Source organism: Bombus pyrosoma, linkage group LG13 (genome assembly GCF_014825855.1).
Source record: "Bombus pyrosoma isolate SC7728 linkage group LG13, ASM1482585v1, whole genome shotgun sequence".
NCBI lineage: Eukaryota > Metazoa > Arthropoda > Insecta > Hymenoptera > Apidae > Bombus > Bombus pyrosoma.
This window is the reverse complement of record NC_057782.1, coordinates 9029873-9049307: the sequence shown is the minus strand read 5'-3', so window position 1 is coordinate 9049307 and position 19435 is coordinate 9029873. Positions and strand designations below refer to the sequence as shown.

At 42.8% G+C, this 19435-nt stretch overlaps 1 protein-coding gene across 1 annotated transcript; it reads right to left on the bottom strand.

Moving 5' to 3' along the window:
* Positions 1-361: 361 nt before the first annotated feature.
* Positions 362-16110, bottom strand: LOC122574478. The gene is made up of 3 exons (XM_043742134.1): positions 14010-16110; positions 4402-4565; positions 362-2059 (listed from the first exon to the last, which is right to left on the bottom strand). Exons 1-3 carry the CDS (start codon positions 15550-15552, stop codon positions 1817-1819), a joined length of 1950 nt encoding a protein of 649 aa, XP_043598069.1. The 5' UTR covers positions 15553-16110; the 3' UTR covers positions 362-1816.
* Between the last annotated feature and the right edge of the window lie 3325 nt (positions 16111-19435).

Sequence of the window (19435 nt, the reverse complement as noted above, 5' to 3'; positions counted from 1 at the left end):
GAGATAACTGCGTGGTGGGAAACATATGATCGTGTCTCCTTTGAATATCATCCAGCTTTTTTTTTTACAAGAAAAACTACCCACAATCAGTTTGGAAGCAACATAAACTTAAGACGGATCAGCGATCTTTATGTTCGGCAGCGTTCGAACCGTTGAAATGTAAAAATTATATTCGTTTACGTTGCGAATATCTCGTTGATTTTCTGTAATTTTAGTTAAACGCGTTACGAATTCTTCGCGTCGATTCCTGTCGTTTGTCCATCCTTATCGCGCGAACTTTCCTTTTTCCAAGCTCCATGCAAACCTGCAACGCTTTGAATAAAATTTGTAAAACGAAGAGGAGTAAATATAGGAGTCGTACTGTTGTCTTCGATATTTGTGATTTATTTTAGGAACTTGTTGCGACATAATATGACGTTTTCCTTCGCATCGCACTTTCTACCCTAGACGTATACGAATATTATTTACAATTATGTAATTTATCATAAATAGATACGTGTTTTCAATTCATGTAGATCTAGAGCAACAGTTGGAGAAGAGTTACAGTCAAGAATGTTCAATCTTTTCACAAGGCGCTTAGCCATTGCGTTCTAATCGATGGTTTTATACAACTATTGCTGCGAATCGTCGCGTATATATATATATATATAATTCCTCCCACTTTATACTCATTAATATAAGCCATATTTTCTTTTCTTCCCTTTGATACGAGCCTTCGTTATGTAAACATTTCAAAACGACTCGGGGGAACACCGTAAAGAGGATTCGATTAATTTTCTAGGCATATCGCTGCTGATAACAGCAATCGTGCGCATGCACCGGTCTGACATGGGCTCGAACTTGTGTACACTGCGTCTCATAACTATAAAACCACCCAGAAACTTTCAATTTTTATCTACAGTGTTATGTATTAGTCACTGAGAAGTCACATCAATGAACTTGATAAATCAGAGAATTTAAGCGACGATGTTACGAACACCGTTTTTTAAATCCACTTTACGAAACCACCCAGAGATTTTCAATTTTTATCTCTATCGCGTTACGCGTTAGTCACTCAGAAGTCACACGAATGGACTTGATAAATCAGAGAAGTTAAGCGACGATGTTGTCAAACGATATTTTTTAAGTTTACCTTACAATCTATCGTTATTCGTGTAATTTTCTCGCGATACGCTTTTACGCGATAACGTACGGCAGTTACAAATAAATCTGTGGAACTTACGAACTTAATTGATTCTTTAGAATTGAAATGAGAAATGAAATTAGAAAATTAATTAAAAAAGGCGGAATCGATCGGTGTGATTTCTGAGAGGTTCGTGTAAAAATCATTTTGTGCCTCGTACCTCTTATAAGAATTGAAGATTTGAAGATATTTTTTTATAGCTACGAGCCGCTCTTTATTTATGCGTGTGTGCGTATATGCGTGTATTATCCATCGTATTGTTCCCTATATTTACATACGAGTTTTGCCATGTTACACCAGCATGCGTACAGTATAAGTCGATACTTACATCATACATGCACGCGACTCTATTTGCGATTTGTTTGTAAAATCTAATCGATCGCTTTGCCATTGAATCCTTTTTGCACGTACATCTCTCCGTTTTCCGATCGACTAACGATGTTGTTGTTGTTATTGTTGTTGTTGTTGTTATTGCGTAGTATTAAAAACTCACTCGAGAAACGACCGAACATATCACACCAAGTATCAAAGGTATCAACAAGAGATTTAATCGACAAAATGACGCCAAGCAGCAACTTACATCGGTTGGTTCACATTTGGCACACCACTGGGTCGATCATTTTGGTCAGAGTTTTATACCACGTAAGGTCGATAAAGCGGCTCCTGAAGTTCGGTCGCGTTCCTCTGCGTTTCTTGTAGAGTACCTTTGCTATCCTCCTGCGGACTCGGCGAATTTGGATTCGGATCACCGCCGGTTTCCCTCTCGCTGCTTCTCACGTTTCCTCCGTCCTCGACCTTATTATTCGCCCGCGCCTCCTGTTGTGCCTTTTTACTCCTTTTCCATTTCATTCGTCGATTTTGAAACCAGATTTTCACCTGAATTTTAACACACATTGCTCATACACAAATTTTAATGGCAATTATCCATGGGGTGCATAGTGACGTTCGAGTAAATGGACATGGAGAAGAAAAAGGAAGGTCGTCTATAAATACGTTAAAGTAACGAAGAAGTTTGCCTTTTACTATGGTACAGCGGAGTACAGAAACACGACATTGAATCGCACTCGAATGCGAAAAAATTGTAGTCGCGTATAGGATACAATACGACCCCTTAAATCGCTGCAAATATACCTAAGTACATGGACTCGATATTTCCTTGCCGAATCCCACAAGAGAACGATGTTAAATCCTTTGGACAACATATCACGTGCTTGAACCTCCCCGATGTCTCGTTCCCAGCCCTAGTACGTCTTCACCCTTCGAGAAAAGAAACGTGCTTTCTTCTCGCGATAATAGCTACAGTCACTCACGAAAGTATTCGAAAATTTTTATGAATATATAGAACCTATATGGTAGGAAAGTTTCTGAAATTTTACTATCTGTACTGTAACTGTACTGTAACCAGACACGACTCTCGTGATCATGTAAATTGGGTTATAGAGTTGGTAATATTTGAAAGCGATCCAATATTAGATGTTTATCGCTTATAATTGATAAAAATTTTATTGTCAAACAAATTTATTAATTAGAATCGATGAGATTTTTATCAGAGATCGAAATAAACAGTTATCTTTCGCTTCTAAAAAAAAAAACTCTGTTCGAGCTGTGAAATTTTGATGGAGAGACATGTCACCCTTAGGAACTTCTTTAAAATTCTCATGAAACTGATACTCTAGAACGTCTATTAAAAAATGTTCCATAAAGTGAATAAAAGTAGCGAATTGTCAAATATTACCTTTATTTAACGATACAATATCGAATTATTCATATGTTTGTCGAGTAAAGGGTACGAAAGTCGTAACATAAGGGGAAGACAAGTATTCTTGTCAAGAATAATACCTAAGCAACATTTTTTAATGATTTAAATAGACTGAAATGCATATCAATTTCATGTATGAGAAACACAGCAAGCTACGAAACGTGAATTATCTGCATAAATATTACAAACAAATAACATATTCAGAATATCGATAACCGTAATAATTGTTCGATTTTGTTGTGATACTATTGAGAACATTTTTAATATCGACGCTGTCGAAACTAACACTTTTATTTTCAACAACTATCATTCATCTGTCCTCGTAGGAACTTGTAATGCGAGAACGTTTTCTAAAAAAGGTTCCACGGTACACGTTTTAAATGGGGTCTATGAAAAAGTTCCATAATTCTTTCGATCTCTGATTTTTATTATCTTGATTCCAAGCGAAATACCTAATAATCCCCGATGTTTTAATAAATTCCTAAAGATTTTTCCAGCTTATCTTGTTTCTCGTAATTGTCCTGATACTTGTGATCGATAATAGCGTGTATCGAATATATCATGATTAATTGGATTTAGTATTAACGAGTATTAATATACTTGGACATGCATTTCCTTCCTTTCGTCGATACCATAAGGGGAAGATGAAGGAACGATGTGACGAGGAAACGCAACGACCGGACAATTCGGAAGTTAAATGCTTCAACTTGAATCAGTTGAATATCGAAACAAATCAGGGACTCAGTCTCCCATAATTCAGACTTTCGTTGCTATTTGCCGAGCGATCCGTCAGAACACGTAAGCTTCAAAGTTATGTTTAAGTTGTTGAACTATGCAAGAGATTCGCTCGTTCACGTTCGCCCCGGCAAAGGAGAAGGGTCCTGGATTATTTCACCGATTTCTCTGGAGGCTTTTTCCCTTTCTTCATTCTCTCTTCCATTTCCCTTTTTTCACCTACGTTTTTTTTACTATACTGACGACTCGTATCGTCGTGTCTTTCTTTAAGTGAAACAAACAAAAAAAAAAAAAGAAGAAGAATGCAAGAAAAAGAAGAAATTAAAAGAGAGAATGAATTTGAAGCGATTAAGGAAGCTATTAACCCTCGAACAGCAAAGGCTGAGTCAATTCTGGCTCATACACGTACCATATATAAATACCTCACCCTTGTTACTTTCAAAATCGTCATATTTTTTTCGCGTGCATTTAAGTTACATTTACGTATTATTATTCTGTCAAATTATACGAACGATTTTATTTTCTAAGCAAATTTGGTTAGCGAGGGGCCTTTGTCTCGTCCCTTTCGCACTGTACGACTATCGAATAAAATATTCGACTCTCATGATAACAATGAATCAGCTTCCGCTGGACGAGGGTTGGTCTATTATGCATGTATTCGATTTAATTCGGTTTGGCGATTCGGTGTAGCGATTCATAAAGGTACAGATGAAGCAGCGTTTACCTGTGTTTCCGTGAGCATTAACGAAGTGGCCACTTCGAATCTCTTCGGTCTGCTAAGGTACTTGTTCTGTCTAAATTGTTTTTCCAATTCGAGTAGCTGTTGCGACGTGAAAGCGGTTCTCGGCCTTCTCGTTTTTCCAAGGAGGGCATGCTGGGCCGCGCAACCTGTCGATGATAAGTATATTTGGATATATTTAACATACTTGGCTCTTTTACGTGAAAGAATTTTTTTTTTTTTTTTTTTTTTTTTGAAAGAAACATTGTCCGGACGGTATACGCTTTATTTTATGATACGAGAAGCATCCTATTATCGAAGATTTTAATTTGCAAAAATATACGCTTTGTCATTCTCAGGCTCTGTTTTTTAATCGTGTTTATAGAAACACGAATTTTGCATGAATATTCCGCAGTCTGATATTCCGAGTTTTCTTGTTCGACGCTCACAATTGAATGGAATAGAAGAAAATCACTATTGCCTGTTATTGATAATGTTGGCTCGAATTAATACTAATCGCAAGGAGAGACCAATAAAAATCATCGAATGCTAATGCAATTACCGCCAGTGTAAATCCCCCTGGGCTGCAATACTATGATTTGGGGTTGAAAATAGGAAGGGGGAGAGGTAGAAAGGGAAGGATAGAAGACGAGGGTGACCGCCCTAACGATTAGCCCTATGAACGGGTCTTGGCCAGACCCGATTTTCTCTCCTTTATGACTTTATACGCGCAATAAATCAAAACGAAATTCGACTTTCTTCGCGAAGGGAACAACAACGATAGATCGACGATTGTCAAATCGTACAATTCAAGACGCGTTGCATTTTGCTTATATAAACGTAGACTATACACCCTCTATTGTTCACACTTTCTCGTCTCTTAGAATTTCGATAAACCAAATTTGTACGACATTTGACTGGAATGTTACCGATAGCGATAAGATTCTGTGTGTTAGAACAAAGATTTTGATTTAAACCGTACGCAACGTTGGCTCTAGTAACTTACATCTAATGAAGGAGGAAAGACCAGAAATTTCGCCTATCCGCGAAAACATGTTTGTTGCCTGAGCGCATCGTCGTCGTAGCGATCTGTCAACATCCTAAGGCGGAAAAATGAAACAGGCCCATGGTGTTGAATGTTTGACTAAGCGGCTGATTAAGAGCGACATAAGGGTATCGCACGTTCCAGATTAATCTGGGTGTACGCGCGACTAAACATTGCCATGTGTACAAACATTGACAGCCGGTCACACACTTGCTATGTAGGTAAATTGGTGGGTCGCATCGTAAGCTGAAAGCGTTTGGAGAAAAAAGTATGGTGAACCGCGTTGTAAGATCTCGATGCGGTTACACCGTGCTTTTCACCGCACCTGTATCTCTTATAAGTACTTAACACGTAGCATAATGGTGACTTACGAAAGCGTTTGAACATTTGTCATGAACGAGATCACCATAGATCGTTCAAAATTTGTTCGTGATCGCATATGGAGAATTACAAGTAAATTGCTATAATTTGACGTAAATATACCTTACCCTGCGTCTAGAAAAATTACTACGATCGAACGTAACGAATATCGTACATAATAACATATTGCTATCGATATTACTTCCAAATACAAACCGTCTATGGTTTGGTTTCGTTATTTATGTCGGTCGTAGATATATTAATCGTCCCTCGGAAAGATGGTTTGCCACCCGCTGAGCACATATGGTTCCATGATTTTCCTTCTTTTTCTCCGTTCCCGTCGCAATTGCTATCTCGGCGGTCGCTTCTGTTCACCTCTACCGATTCTCTGCTATTCGTATTATTACATATTTCCGTTAAATTTGATCGAAAGCAATAATCGTGCGATTACACGGACTTCGGTGCAGAAGATTTTGCAAAGTCGTGCGAGATGAATGCATAAACTTTCGTACTCTAATTATAAAACTTTCATTTATTTCGTAAATACGAAAAGAACGATGTTTTTTAAAGACTATTACAGTCTGTTCAATTTAATTCAGACGTAGCCAATGTTACAAAATGATCGAATTATTATCAGTTTCGTTTTATGGGCTTCTTTCTCAGAAACTGAATCGTCTTCGAGAAACAATTTCGTTCCTCTCTCTCTCGTTACCTTCGATGTTTCCTCGGTGAATTTTGATTAAATCAAGCGAAGTCGAATGAAAAATCGAAAGCATCGATACATAGTGTTGGGAAGCCACTGGAATTGCACGAGTGCGAAGGTGCCAGGGAGAAATGGTGCAAGTTATGACAGATGTCGGTAAACAAGAAGGGCGGCGCACCATCGAGTGGACAATCACCATTTTCGTGCTCCTCGTGCAGGGTGAAGCAATGGGGTGCTGTTAAGGTTAACGTCGTTCTCACCCCGCTACACTTTTATCATGATAATTTAATTTATTTGGGGTCCTATTAGCCGCTTCACGCCAGGCTGCTCTTAAATCATGCTGATCACCATACCGGTAAACACCAGCCATTATCTGTACTTAACGCTATTCTACCCCACTATTGCTCATATTTCCCGCCCCCCACCCGGTTCAACCTCTTACCGTACCAAATACACACTTCTCTAATTTGCGATTCCATTTGGTATCGTTACTATCGTCTTTTGGTTTTCTCTTCGTCGCATCTGGTTTAATTCGAAGGGCGAGAAAGTATTTGGTAGTTCTTCTTAGTTAAGACGTCCTATTTATCACTTCGAAACTAAACACAACGTCGTGTTAATGAAATAACACGTTCTATAGACCTGCATTTATTTTGGAAGGAAATTGCTGATACGTAATACGATTGTTAGTGAAACGACGCGAGCCGTAATAATATTCTGTCACGTAGGATTACGAACGTACAATTTCGATAGAACGTACGATCAGTTTCAAGAGACTAATTGACAATGGACGCGCTGAGAGCAAAAGTAGACTAAGCCATAATTTTTCTAAATGGAAGTTTACGTTTTAAATAGGTGGAGTTAATGCGCAGAAGTTCGTCCAATTGGGCACTTTTACATGTCAATCGTCGCAGTGAATCTTCCCTATGTAGTCTGTACATATACGGTTCATTTCCCTGTTACTTTTGCTTCCATTCTACTGCAATTTCCTGATCCTTCTCGTTCATCTTATCGATCTTTTCTAGTTTCCTATCCTTATTCGTATCTCTATACCTGCCTCTTCCCTCCCTGTTTTCGTATTTATAAAATGAAACATACTAAAAACGATCAAACATATAAACTCTTAAAAAGAGTAGTTACATCATTCTTGAAATATCAGTGATCGTAGCACACACCCACTGGAACCATAGTCTTACTTTATTTTCCTTTTTCTTCTCGTTTCTCTATTCTACTTATAAAACGAAACTCATCGTCGTCCACCGTTCGATTTCTACGTTGCAATCATCGCGGTAAATCCTACTACACAGTCGGTACATGCACGGCTCCCTTCCCTGTTACTTTTCTTCCCATTCTACTGCAATTTTCTGATCCTCTTGATTCCTCTGGTTGTCGATGCGTCCCGTAGTTTCGTATTCTTACTCGTAACTCCATTCCCGTTCTCCTCGTTTTCCTGCTCCCTGGCCCCTCCTCGGTTTCCCTTGATGGGTGTGAACGGGCGTGTGTGCACGCGTGCGTGAGTGCGTGCGTGCGTTCCGGGCGCGTGTTCGCGCGCGCGCGCTCGCACCAGATCTTGCTCCCTCTCCTTGTCTCGTATAGCGGCGGAAGCTCCGCCTGCAGCCCCTGAGTGCTCGATACGACCCGCCCCCAAATTCTCAACCCCTCGTATCAGAGGTGAACGAAGACGAGGCGAGGGTAACGTCGGTGGGTATCCACCATCCCTCTACAGCCTTGATCGCGAGACGTCATCGACTCCCGCTTCCACTTGCGCCATACGATTGGAGATCCGCGGAAGCCAGTGGCGAGGGCAGATGAATACCGAGCGAGGAAAAAGTTGGCCAACTTTTGTCAGAGATTATTTTCTCTACCCAAAATGGTTGGATTTAATTTGAAACTGCGCTCCGTGAAACTCGCCGCGAATCACGTCATAAACATCCAGAACGTTACCATTTACTTTTATCATCGGGCTACTACTAACTGGACGAGCTCCGCGTCTGCTTCCCCTACCAACTACGCCAGGCGTTGCGGTAATCATCCGCAGAATCGACGATTTTATCCGTTACCATTCTCGCTGTATATGTACTTGGTTGTCTATCGTACGATTATCTATCGTAGAATACCTATTTAGGAATAAAATTCCAATTATTTTCCGGCTTCTCGCTTTAATTTTTCTCAGGCATCTTAATTATCTTGATTAAGGAGGGTGGAGCGTGTACAGGCATTTTGATTTCCTGATGTTTCACTTGGAACGTGTTCCCACGAAAATAAAACAATCGCGATATAAAACATCCGCAGCGATTAAGATGTAACAAGTTAAAAATTACAAGATACTTGGTACAAGCGTATATTTCATATAGCAGGATTATTCGTTTTATTAATAAATCTCGATATTCGGTAGAATCTTATTTAACGCGTATTGTACGCTCAAGACGAGTGTTCGTGCTGTATACCGAGTCTTTATCGAACGAACATTTTGTAATCTTTACGTACGCTTCCGGTCTAATTTCCGATTCGGCCAGTACAATCAAGACAAACGTGTGTCTCGTTGTAGCGCTAATGAAACTTCCAATTGTTTCGTACAGCGCATACGATACGAACGTAAAAGTTTCTATGCTTTCAATTACTTTCGTCAGCCGATGGTGCACATCGAACACGGTCATATTTATACACGACGTGTACACGGAAAGCTGTGCTCTCGTGTCATCGTTTGCACGAGACCATGTGGCTACGGCGCGATCAGACCAGATCATAGAGATATAGGATGGTTTGGGCGAACGTGGAACGTTACACATCGGGTAACCAAGATCTGTTTGCTTGCGGGCGGCCAAACTAGCTGGCAGCTAATTCAGAAACACCATTACCGCCTACATGCCTATAGACAGGTAGACTGACGCGACCGCTACTGCAACGCCACTAGACGTTTTCAACGTGTTTCCATGTATCCATCTACTAACGTTCCTACACACTCTGCATACGCGTTTCCGATTTCTATGTACGCGTATATAGCGTGTCTGCGCGCGCGCTTACGTTTATGTACATCACCATCTTTCCCATATGTGTACGTCGGTGTGCAATTAATTGCTGGTTTCTCATTCCTCGACCATCATCGACGATATCGTATACAATATCGCGAAAAGCTTCGTCGAGATTAATTCAAACAGCTCGAGACTGCTTTATCGAGGGACGACGTGTTATTCGCTTGACGCGAACGTCCGTATACTTTGATAGAATAATAGTAGTAGAAAGTAACGAGCGTACGACGTACTAAGTCGGAATCGACACGATTTTCGTCGAGGCTCGACCGCTCGGTAGCACGACTAACGACGATGATCTTTTACGCGTCCAGGAAGACGACCAAATCGTACGTTTAACCCGAAAATGTAGGGAGAAGATAGTTCCGATAGTACGTAAACCGTGAATATTTATGCGAATTCAGATTTTTGTTCCAACCGTTAAAAGCTATAACGAGTATCGCATCGTAGAGATTTTATACACTTTGGCGCGTTATCCGTATCTACTGTCCATCTTTAAATTCCCCAATACGAGGATCTTAAAACTCCTCTTTGAAAAAACAGAAAATATATTTGTAAATTATGAGAACCTTCGCTCGTGGCCTTCGATTTCTATCGAAATTCAAGCCGTGAACGATTCAAAAACAATTTGTACTACGATATAATCGTTATTAGGCGTTTCCTTTTATCTTTCCGATCTCCTCGTAACGAAAAAAAGGAAAAACATCGATACCGGTTAAAGTTGCGAGACATTTGATAGAGATAGATAAAAAGCGATTTGCGTTCTTGAATTGTTTCAAAGATGAGCGAAATTAGCTGTTGGAACGGTCTATGTAAGTCCGTGGAGTTTCCATGGCAACCTTAGAACGTCTGCGTCGGCGTTATGCTATCGTGGAGAGAAGGGCGAAGGGGATGAATAGACGGATGAATGACGCACAATTAACTAATTAAATCATCCGCCAACCCTTCGCGTGCTTCATCTCTCGGGTATCATCCCCTTTTGTTGGCAGACCTCCTACCATCTCTTCGACATCTTCCGCCATTATTTTTTCACCGTAACTTGTAAAGCGAATCTCGTTCCACGTTCTTGGTGAATTCGGAGAACGGAAAATCGACCAGACCAAAGAACTGTTGAGAAATTCAATCCGGTACGACGACTTGTAATATTATATAAATTATTATCATCTTTCTCTTTTTCAATGCTTTGCTATTAATTGAAGTATCTCATAGTCTTATCCTATTCTTCTATTTACATCGTAAATTTTATCTCTCGTTTCTTCTTCGTGTTACTCGTCGTTTAATTTACCCTATCCTTTTTCGTTACACGTATTGCTTTATACGTACACGTTGCGCGACAATCAATAGGATCGTTGGAAGAGGGACCAATAAGACGAAATCGAGAGAATCGGCTAGATTACGTGGTACGTTTCACGCGTATATTTTTAATATTAGCTACGCGCGAAACGATAATCAAAGACAAGATCCATGTATTTTGCGTAGATCCGTGGGCGTTTTTCTATTTTTCAGAAAGCTGTACGATCGTTATTAACGGCGTGGTGAAAGGAAGATGCCAGGCTTAAAAACCTTCGCACGTTAAACACTGGCGTGGATATCGCGCAAGTTGAAAAGTCGTTTCGGTCGATTTCGATTAATCCGAATGCAAACTGGTATCGGCCGGATGGACACGCGGGGACACGGGAAACCGTTTTTAGTGTACACGAGGCAGAGATATCGGGATTTGGGATACGCCGAGAATGGAAGATCGCGAGTTAGCCGGCAGCCACCGGTATCGCACTAGTTAAATTTCGATACTGCAAAGCTCGACTCAAAATAGATGAAACACGGTGTTGTTGGAATATCGTCGTTGGTATAACGCGCGACAAATATTCCACAAATAAAAGCTCGCGTCTACCTGTTTTCCACCCTGCCTCTCCCTTCCCGTGTCAGCTCACCGTGCCGAGCCGCTGAGTCGCGTACTCATCGTTATTTACATAACGTCGAGAGCATACGAGAATGCGAGACTACAGGTGAAAGAGAGAAACGGTAGACAGAGACGGTGGACATAGGACGAGGAGGAGGAGGAGGAGGAGGAGGAGGAGGAGGAGGACGGAGGGGAGGAGAAAGGGCTGAACGGGACGATACTCCCATCCAGCAATTTTTTAACAAGTCGTGTTCGTGTTCCCTGCCGACGCGATAACGGCCGCTTCAGGTGGGGCTGAATGCAACCGTTTTATTTTATTCCGCGAGACCGCTTTTTTTGTACCCGTTGCTCGTTTTACGCTATCGGGTTTTCGCCTTTTTCGTCGACGTTGGATTGCTCGGCAACTACCAATCAGGATCATCTGACAGAAAGTACCCCGCACTTCGCTCCGAACACCTCTCACTCTCTTTCTCCCTCTCTCTCTCTCTCTCTCCTCCCCCCTCCCTCTCTTCCACCCTCTTGCTCTAAAACACACACACCCACACACACACACACATACACACGCATATACACGTACAATCGCGTTCCGTTTACTCCCGCTCTTCCCCCATTTTTCTCTCTTTCCCTCTCTTTCTATTCTCGTTTATTCGGATTCGGTCCATCTCGGCATCCTGGTTCGCTACGTTCACTGACCAATTTGTTCGATAAAAGCTTTCGACTGATTGGCTGGACAACGCGACCACTCTCTTTTTTCTAAGCGTGAAATTTACCGTAGTAGTAACCGGAATCATCTTCCTTTCTCTCGTGATCCTCTCTATTCGCCGGATACTCTTCTTCATCTTTCCTTCGAACCTCCGTTGTTATTTATTCCGGTGTTCTCGTGACGTTTCTGCGCTATCAGGACCCTCTCGCGCGATAATTTGCTAATTGCGTACCAAATAATTAATATCAGCGAACAGACGAGTGGCAAGTTACGGGTTACAGATAATTCTACGATCATCAAAGTCTCTCCGATAATTCTACGATTCTAGAATTTTCTACGAAACCACCCTTCCGCGTTTATTTCGATCGTGTACAGATAATTTATAATTGGCGATTCGTAAAATTTCGCCAATGACGTTAACTCGGTCGTGTAAAAGGGTTTCCTTCGGTGTTTGTGTCTTACGGTCCTGCAAACATTTATACAGAGTTCGGTGATGTTTGTTATTTGCTCTTTGAACACCGCTGCAGGTAGAAGCGAGCGTAAGATATCAGAGCTGTAACAATTTCTCGATATCTTGAAATAAGGGATGTTATATTTCGAAATGAACTGTACAGATACGTATTTTCAACAGTATGCTGCGAAACTGTCCCCCTGTGTTATCATTTGACAACCAACCTAAAAACTGGAGTAGCCAGTCAATATAGTATGGTAAAGAGTTACATTAAGCATGTAAACATTCGTTATCTACCTATCGTACGAGCAGTCTGTCGATCTATTTTATGACGTTGTTCGTACGTCAGGATAACGTTGAACATTAGTGTTCCAAACAAATTTTGTCCCATCGATATATATCAATTTTAGACGAGAGATATTACCACGATCGTTTGGTCGATCGTTTTAAAAACACCAAATGATATTGCTTCGTCTTCTAATAGCGTAACGAAACGGCGAGAGAACTCGTAACGAATAATTTGAACGATAACAGGTTTTATGTCTTTGTAGTCTTGCTATCGCACGTCATTTATAATTTAGGAACGATTTGTGAAACGATTAAAGTAATAATTAGCCTTCTCTAGGTTGTATTATTTTCAGATAACGAGGAAGACAGAATGTTTATAAGACTGTTACGGATAGTAGTTAATCTACCTACTCACGTTTAAATATATGAAAATCCTAGTTTAATTTACGGTTAAGACGATCGATATCGTAATGGACACGAGAAAAAGGCGATAGAAGCACGTTAAACCGAGAAAGAGAGAGTTTTCAATTTCGAGGCGAAGAGATTATATCGGTTATCACCGATTATCGTGTTTTACAAATGTTCCATATCTTCTCTCAAGACGTATTTTTATTATTAATTGCGATATTTTATTATTAATTTTTATGCAAATTCGTATTCCTACGCGTACAGCCACGGAATTGAAACCCGAACGAGAATTCGTATCATCGTCCTGGAAACGTTGAAACGAGAATTTTAGCGGAAAGTAGGTGAGAGAAATTTGGAAATTTGTCGTATCTTTGAATATTATCGTGATCGCGGACGTCGGTTTTATTACTCCGTATCGTCTATCGTAAAAATCGATTTAATCGAGTCGGGCAATTACCTACAAAGCATAAAATAACTGCGACTCGATTTGCTCGTAATTTTCAAATTAAACGTCGTATCTCGTGAAAAGCAGACAAGCGTTCGGATAGCTATCAACGATAGCGCGTGTACAAGAAAATTTGCTGCGTGAGACGTAGAAGGTCGTAATCTGAAGTGTAAAATGCGAAATTCGTGTTCGATGAACGAAAAATCGATACGAAACGACTGGATGCTCGGCGAGTGTGGAAGAATTAGAGACAAAGTAGGGCATTTGGCAAGATTACTAACTCACCGGCTAAATCGGCGGGTAACCTCGGATACAACATTCCAGTCCTAGCCAACCACTCGAGTTGGAGTGGATGGATGTGATGCTGCTGAGGATGAGCACCGGCACTCTGCGAATGTCCGACGGGTTGACCTTCCTTGTGTATCGAATGAAACGCGCTACCACCGGCAGGATGATAATATAATCCTCCGGGATGTATGAGGGGACCACTTGGATGTAAGAGAAGCGCTTGATTTTGTCGTGCTACTCCCGCGTTGCTACCGAGCGCGCTATAATGGCCACTCGGTAAATTCGGATTACCAGGGATAGCGTTGCCACTGGGTTCCTCCGATCCAGGAGAAATCGGAGGGCTGGAGATGGGACTATGGCTCGCGTTGCTTCCCGAGCTGGCGCTTCCTGTTCTCGTAGGATCAACCTCGATCGAACCGTCGTCCTCGATATTTTCCAACCGATCCACTCGAAATCCTCCGTTACCGATGCCAGCGTTCTCCCCTTTGAAAGGCGTTTTCGTCGTTTCCTCCACCGATTCCACGCGAATACCGGACAAATGAGCGTCGCGTACGGATCGGTCACGAATATCTTGTCTGTCACTTGGATCGCGAATAACTTGTAAGTTCGACGGCGAAGCGAGTCCGTGTTGGACGACGGTTCTGTCGAACGGATGCAAAAGGCCTCCGAGGGAAGAAGATGTTCTTTGCTCGTCCGTTCTAGCAGCGCCGATAAGCGCAGTCCCATTACCAACGCCGACCGCAACTCCGATTCCAACTGCGCTCGCAGTTTCGGTTTCGCCTGCACCGGTGCAAGCGCGAGTACCGAGGTTAGTACCGGTAACGATGCCGGTTCCAGCGGCTCCGCTTACACCTCCTAGGGTGCAAGAGGATTCTCGATCGTGGCCACGGACCAACGAGTTCGTCAAACAGGGGCTCGCGTCGATGACAGTATTTCGCGTTGCGAACAGCGATCTTTGGTTCGATCTATCGGATCGTTCGTGATCCAGGCTCTCTTTCCCAGTTGCCCGACCGAGCAACGCGTCGATGCAGAACGACGTTTTCCCAAAGGAACTATGACGTCTGTCGGTCGAGTGAACCGCGTATTCCTGCGGCGAGATTCTACCCGGCGAGTTATTCGAATCTCTGTAGTGACTCGCCACTGCCGATACCATTTCCTCGGTGAAACACTTTACACCGGTGTCTTCCGGATCTCGAAAGAAACTCGCCGTCGACTCGTTTTCCTGCTTCGAGAAGGAAGGTCTCTTCGCCTCGTTCTCTTCGCGATACCTCGACATTCGCGATTCCTCGCCGAGCTCCGAAGGAGAGCCGTTTTCCACGAAGCGTACGTTTTCCGGAGATCCGATAGCAGTCTCTCCTCTCACCTCGGAGCCGGGCGACCGCACTTCATCCGATCTCGGTGAACACGAACGATCGCGGCCCTTCTGCCGTACGGAGTAGCCGGTATGTTGACCCGTCTGTTGTTGTCGTTGCTGTTGATGTTCCTGTTGCCTCTGTCGCAGGTACGAGTCCTCCGTGATCCCTTGGGCGTTGTAATGCATACCTGGTTCGTGGTTTAGCGACCGTGCAAAATTCCTCAAATCGATCGGTTAGTACATACTTGGTATCGATAACGGGCCCCTTCACGAACACTACTTTTCGATCGATCGTCTACCACTTGCAATTTCGACCGCGTTTTCTCGCTAACCTTGCGAGACTCGATCATACGCGAATAAATGTTCTCGAGCGTCGATAGAAATACGTCAAGTCCAACCGATTCAACTGGAACGGTAATCAATCGATGGTCGATCGCTGTGGCCGATCGACTTCTGATCGGCGTACGGGACTCGATCGATCGATCGAACGACCGCACAACCGACCGACCGACCGGCCAATTCAACCAACCTCAGCCTTTAATACGAAATCGCGGATGTTGCACGCGATGTGCGATTACGTTACGCGACTCTGTCCGTTTTCCGGGTTATCGTCTTCGAAACGAAACGCAAACGTACGACCACCGATCACCGATCGTTCACCGATGCGAAACGCGTGCGTTTTTCAGTGACAAACGAATCAACGACCGGTTTTGATTTCGACCGGCGATACGAGCGATTAGCTCGACGCCGCACCACAAAGTGACGTCGCGAGGAACCGCGTGTCCGTAACGGGAAAATCGCTCCCCTCTGCTACTGCGTATCCGCGGTCAGTCGATTCTGCCACGCCTATCGCGGCAAAGCTCGCGGTTCTGCCACGCCTACACCATCCCCTTTGTTCCCCTCTGCTTCGCCATCTGTTTCTCTATCTCTGTCATCGGTTCTCTAACCTCGGATGTCGAGTATCGGAGTTCCCCGAGTTCCTGCCGACTCGTGATTTCTAATTCTTCGCTGCGAGTTCCTCGATTCGCGATCGCTGGCACCCACGACGATTCTCGATTCGCGAGCGTTCGACGCAGACATCGCCAAGCCACTGCGAATACCGGCGAGCTTCGAGGCTCGGGCATTCGCAGCCTGAATCCCCGGGCGTCGCATTTCCAACGCGAAACCAGCATCCAGTTCTGCCCTCTTTAGGTAAAACGTTCCATCCGGTAGCCGAGTTGTCGAAATTTTTCTCCTTCGAGATCCGGCTAAACAATAATTTGAACCACTCACGAGGCTATCTCGATGATAGCGCGAATTCATTTCCGGCTCGTGCTCAGACTTTACGCTCGTTTTTTAATCGTCCGATAGGATTCCGCTCGGTCGCAGCGGTAGCGTAGTCGGTTACGTGGCAAAAGAGACGTAACGTTTCATTCTACGAACAACGTTCGTCGTAATGAATTTCAGCTGCTGAAAATGTTCCTTCTCGCCAATTTTCCCCTGTCCAGACGAAACAGGTGTTTCGTTCGATCGATCGATCGAGAGAGAGAGAGAGAGAGAAAAGGGAAAAGACTTTGGATCCTGATAGTTTCGAGAGCCGAAGGAAACGTCAAGTTTCGCGAATGTAGAAATCAGATTTCAAGCCATCTCTGCGCTTTAATTAAAGAGGGCAGATTTGCACGCTGCTCGCGTACGAAGGAGCAAGATCTGTATATCGGTCGATCCATCTCTGGTGAAAGTGCGCGGGCAAGAAAGAACGGGCAGGGAAATAATAAGAGGCAAAGTTACGAAGAGCGGAGAGAAATAGAATTGCGAGTGGAAGTGACGAGAGACGGAGTAAGAGAAAAAGGCGGTACTGGAAGCGGCGGCAAGAGGACTGCAGGAGAGGAAGATGGGAAACGAGAGCAAGAAGAGACGGAGAGCGAATTCTCTTTTATGAAACGAGATTTTCGTTCGATCCAACAACGACGAGCACGGAATACGCTAAGGATGACCGATATGTGCAGTTGCTGCTACGTGATCGGTCGAGAGAAAACGGGGGTGGCTGAACGATCTCTCGATTTTCGTTACATTTGCATATACGCGTATATAGAATAAGATAATCTAAAGATAATTGGATAACGTTTGGTAAGAACGCGAAAGTACCAACGACGCGAAGGCTGCGAGCGAGAAACACGACTGGTACCAACGATTTTAATCGTTTGGGATTTAATAAAAGTTGATCGGTCGACAGAGCCAACGATAAACGAAAGTTCCGCTGGCGTTCAAACCCATCTACGTTTCGTTCGATCGTATAAAATTCGTGACACTTTCCAAGGAAATATCGGTGATATCTGTCGCCTTATCGAGCAGCTAATAGCCGCCTAATAGGTATCACACCCAGTTTTCAAGTAATCGGTCTGTTATCGGTTGTCCCGCGATATTTTACGTGGGTCCTACAACGCATTTGCTTATCCTGCTGATAAAAAATCTATTCGATTTTAACCGCGTTTAGTTCAACGTATCTAAGCCCTCTCAAATATCGTTCCCTTATCGAGACATTGATTTTGATTCCTGGTATACGTATAAAAACTAGAAGGAGGGGAGGGAAGTCCGAGGGGAAACAAGGGTGGACATACCGAAAAAAAAAATGATTTGTTCGATGAAATTTTCTTCCCATTTCTCTAAAAAGGAATCCGTAGAACCAGCGAAGGAACGTCGATTTTCGGAACGTTAATATCTTGCCAATTGTCGTCTTATTTACTCGCCTCGATGATACGCGCGTTTTATCGCCCGTGTTTCGTTACCCGATCAAGAATAAAACCACTTTTTTTACTCTTTTTCCTAGTAAGTCGATTTGTTTTCATTTCGACAATTTATACGGATAAACTAGTTGCGCGTAACAGAATGACAGATCGCCGTATCTTTCACGCTTGTTATGATTCCTTGTATACTCTTGACAAATCGCAGCATAACCGAATACGAGTCGAAGGCAAACGGTACTAGTTCACCGGTGACCGCTTTTTAACCAAATAACACAGAGGGAAGAATATTTACTTAAGGATCGGAGCACGTTCAACGTACGTATACGAAATAAAAATTTTAAACGTTCCTCCTAATACACCAACCCGTGTCTACCAAACGTAGATCGATGGGCTACGTTCATACTTTGTTTGCTCTTCGGCCAACGTTGCTATCCATTTCTATTAAAATGTCTCCATCCATCGAATCTTGGTAGCCGATAAGTATATCGGGTATGCACCGTTCTGTTGCAATTGCCGTTGAAAATAGTTGCCAAGTGTTTCTCGCGAATCTTTGACCCTGTATCCTGCTGTACTTTTAGCTCGGCTGTTCTCGGACAAATTATCGGCTGGAAATTCGACAAATTATCCGAGTCGTTGAGAAATGGGCGCAAGTGGCAACGATCTGTTTGCGATGCAACGTGCGTTTAATATGCGCCTGCGCGTGCACGTATATGCAGGTAGCACCTTTCAACCTCGGTCGTCGAGCAAACAGAAAAATTTTCAACCCATGATTATGCTCCGTCACGATAAACCAAGCTTATTTTTCCTCTCTTACCGTGTTTCCAGAAAATCCAAGGTTTCCAAAAGCTGCCCGTTCCGACAATTATTATACGCGTCGACTCGTGTCGTTATATCGTGTCGCTCGATTATTATCTAGAAAAGATCAGATCAAGTAATTTGAAATAATTATTTTTAACTTAACAACGTGAGCACATGTTACACACTTTTGCCTATTAGCGTCTCGTCGATTTATATTACATCTCACCGGCGTTCTTGTACCGTGGCTAAAAATCGGCCGATGTGCGCGGAACTTGCAAGCGCTGATCCGTACACGCGCGTAACTACCATTCACGTGAAACGTATTTGCGTATTTTTGCCGAATACAAAGTTCAATTCGACAACGTTAAACGGTTGATAATCGTAATTAGCCGGATCATCGTAAATTTCGAAATAATATTTAACGATAACGATTTAGGATAAATATCGTTGTAAAGTCTCGTGGTGCCGAACTGAAAAGTAATTAACGATTTGATGGTTAATTCATCTGTTCTTATCACAGGGATAAGATTGTCCGATTAACGCTTTGA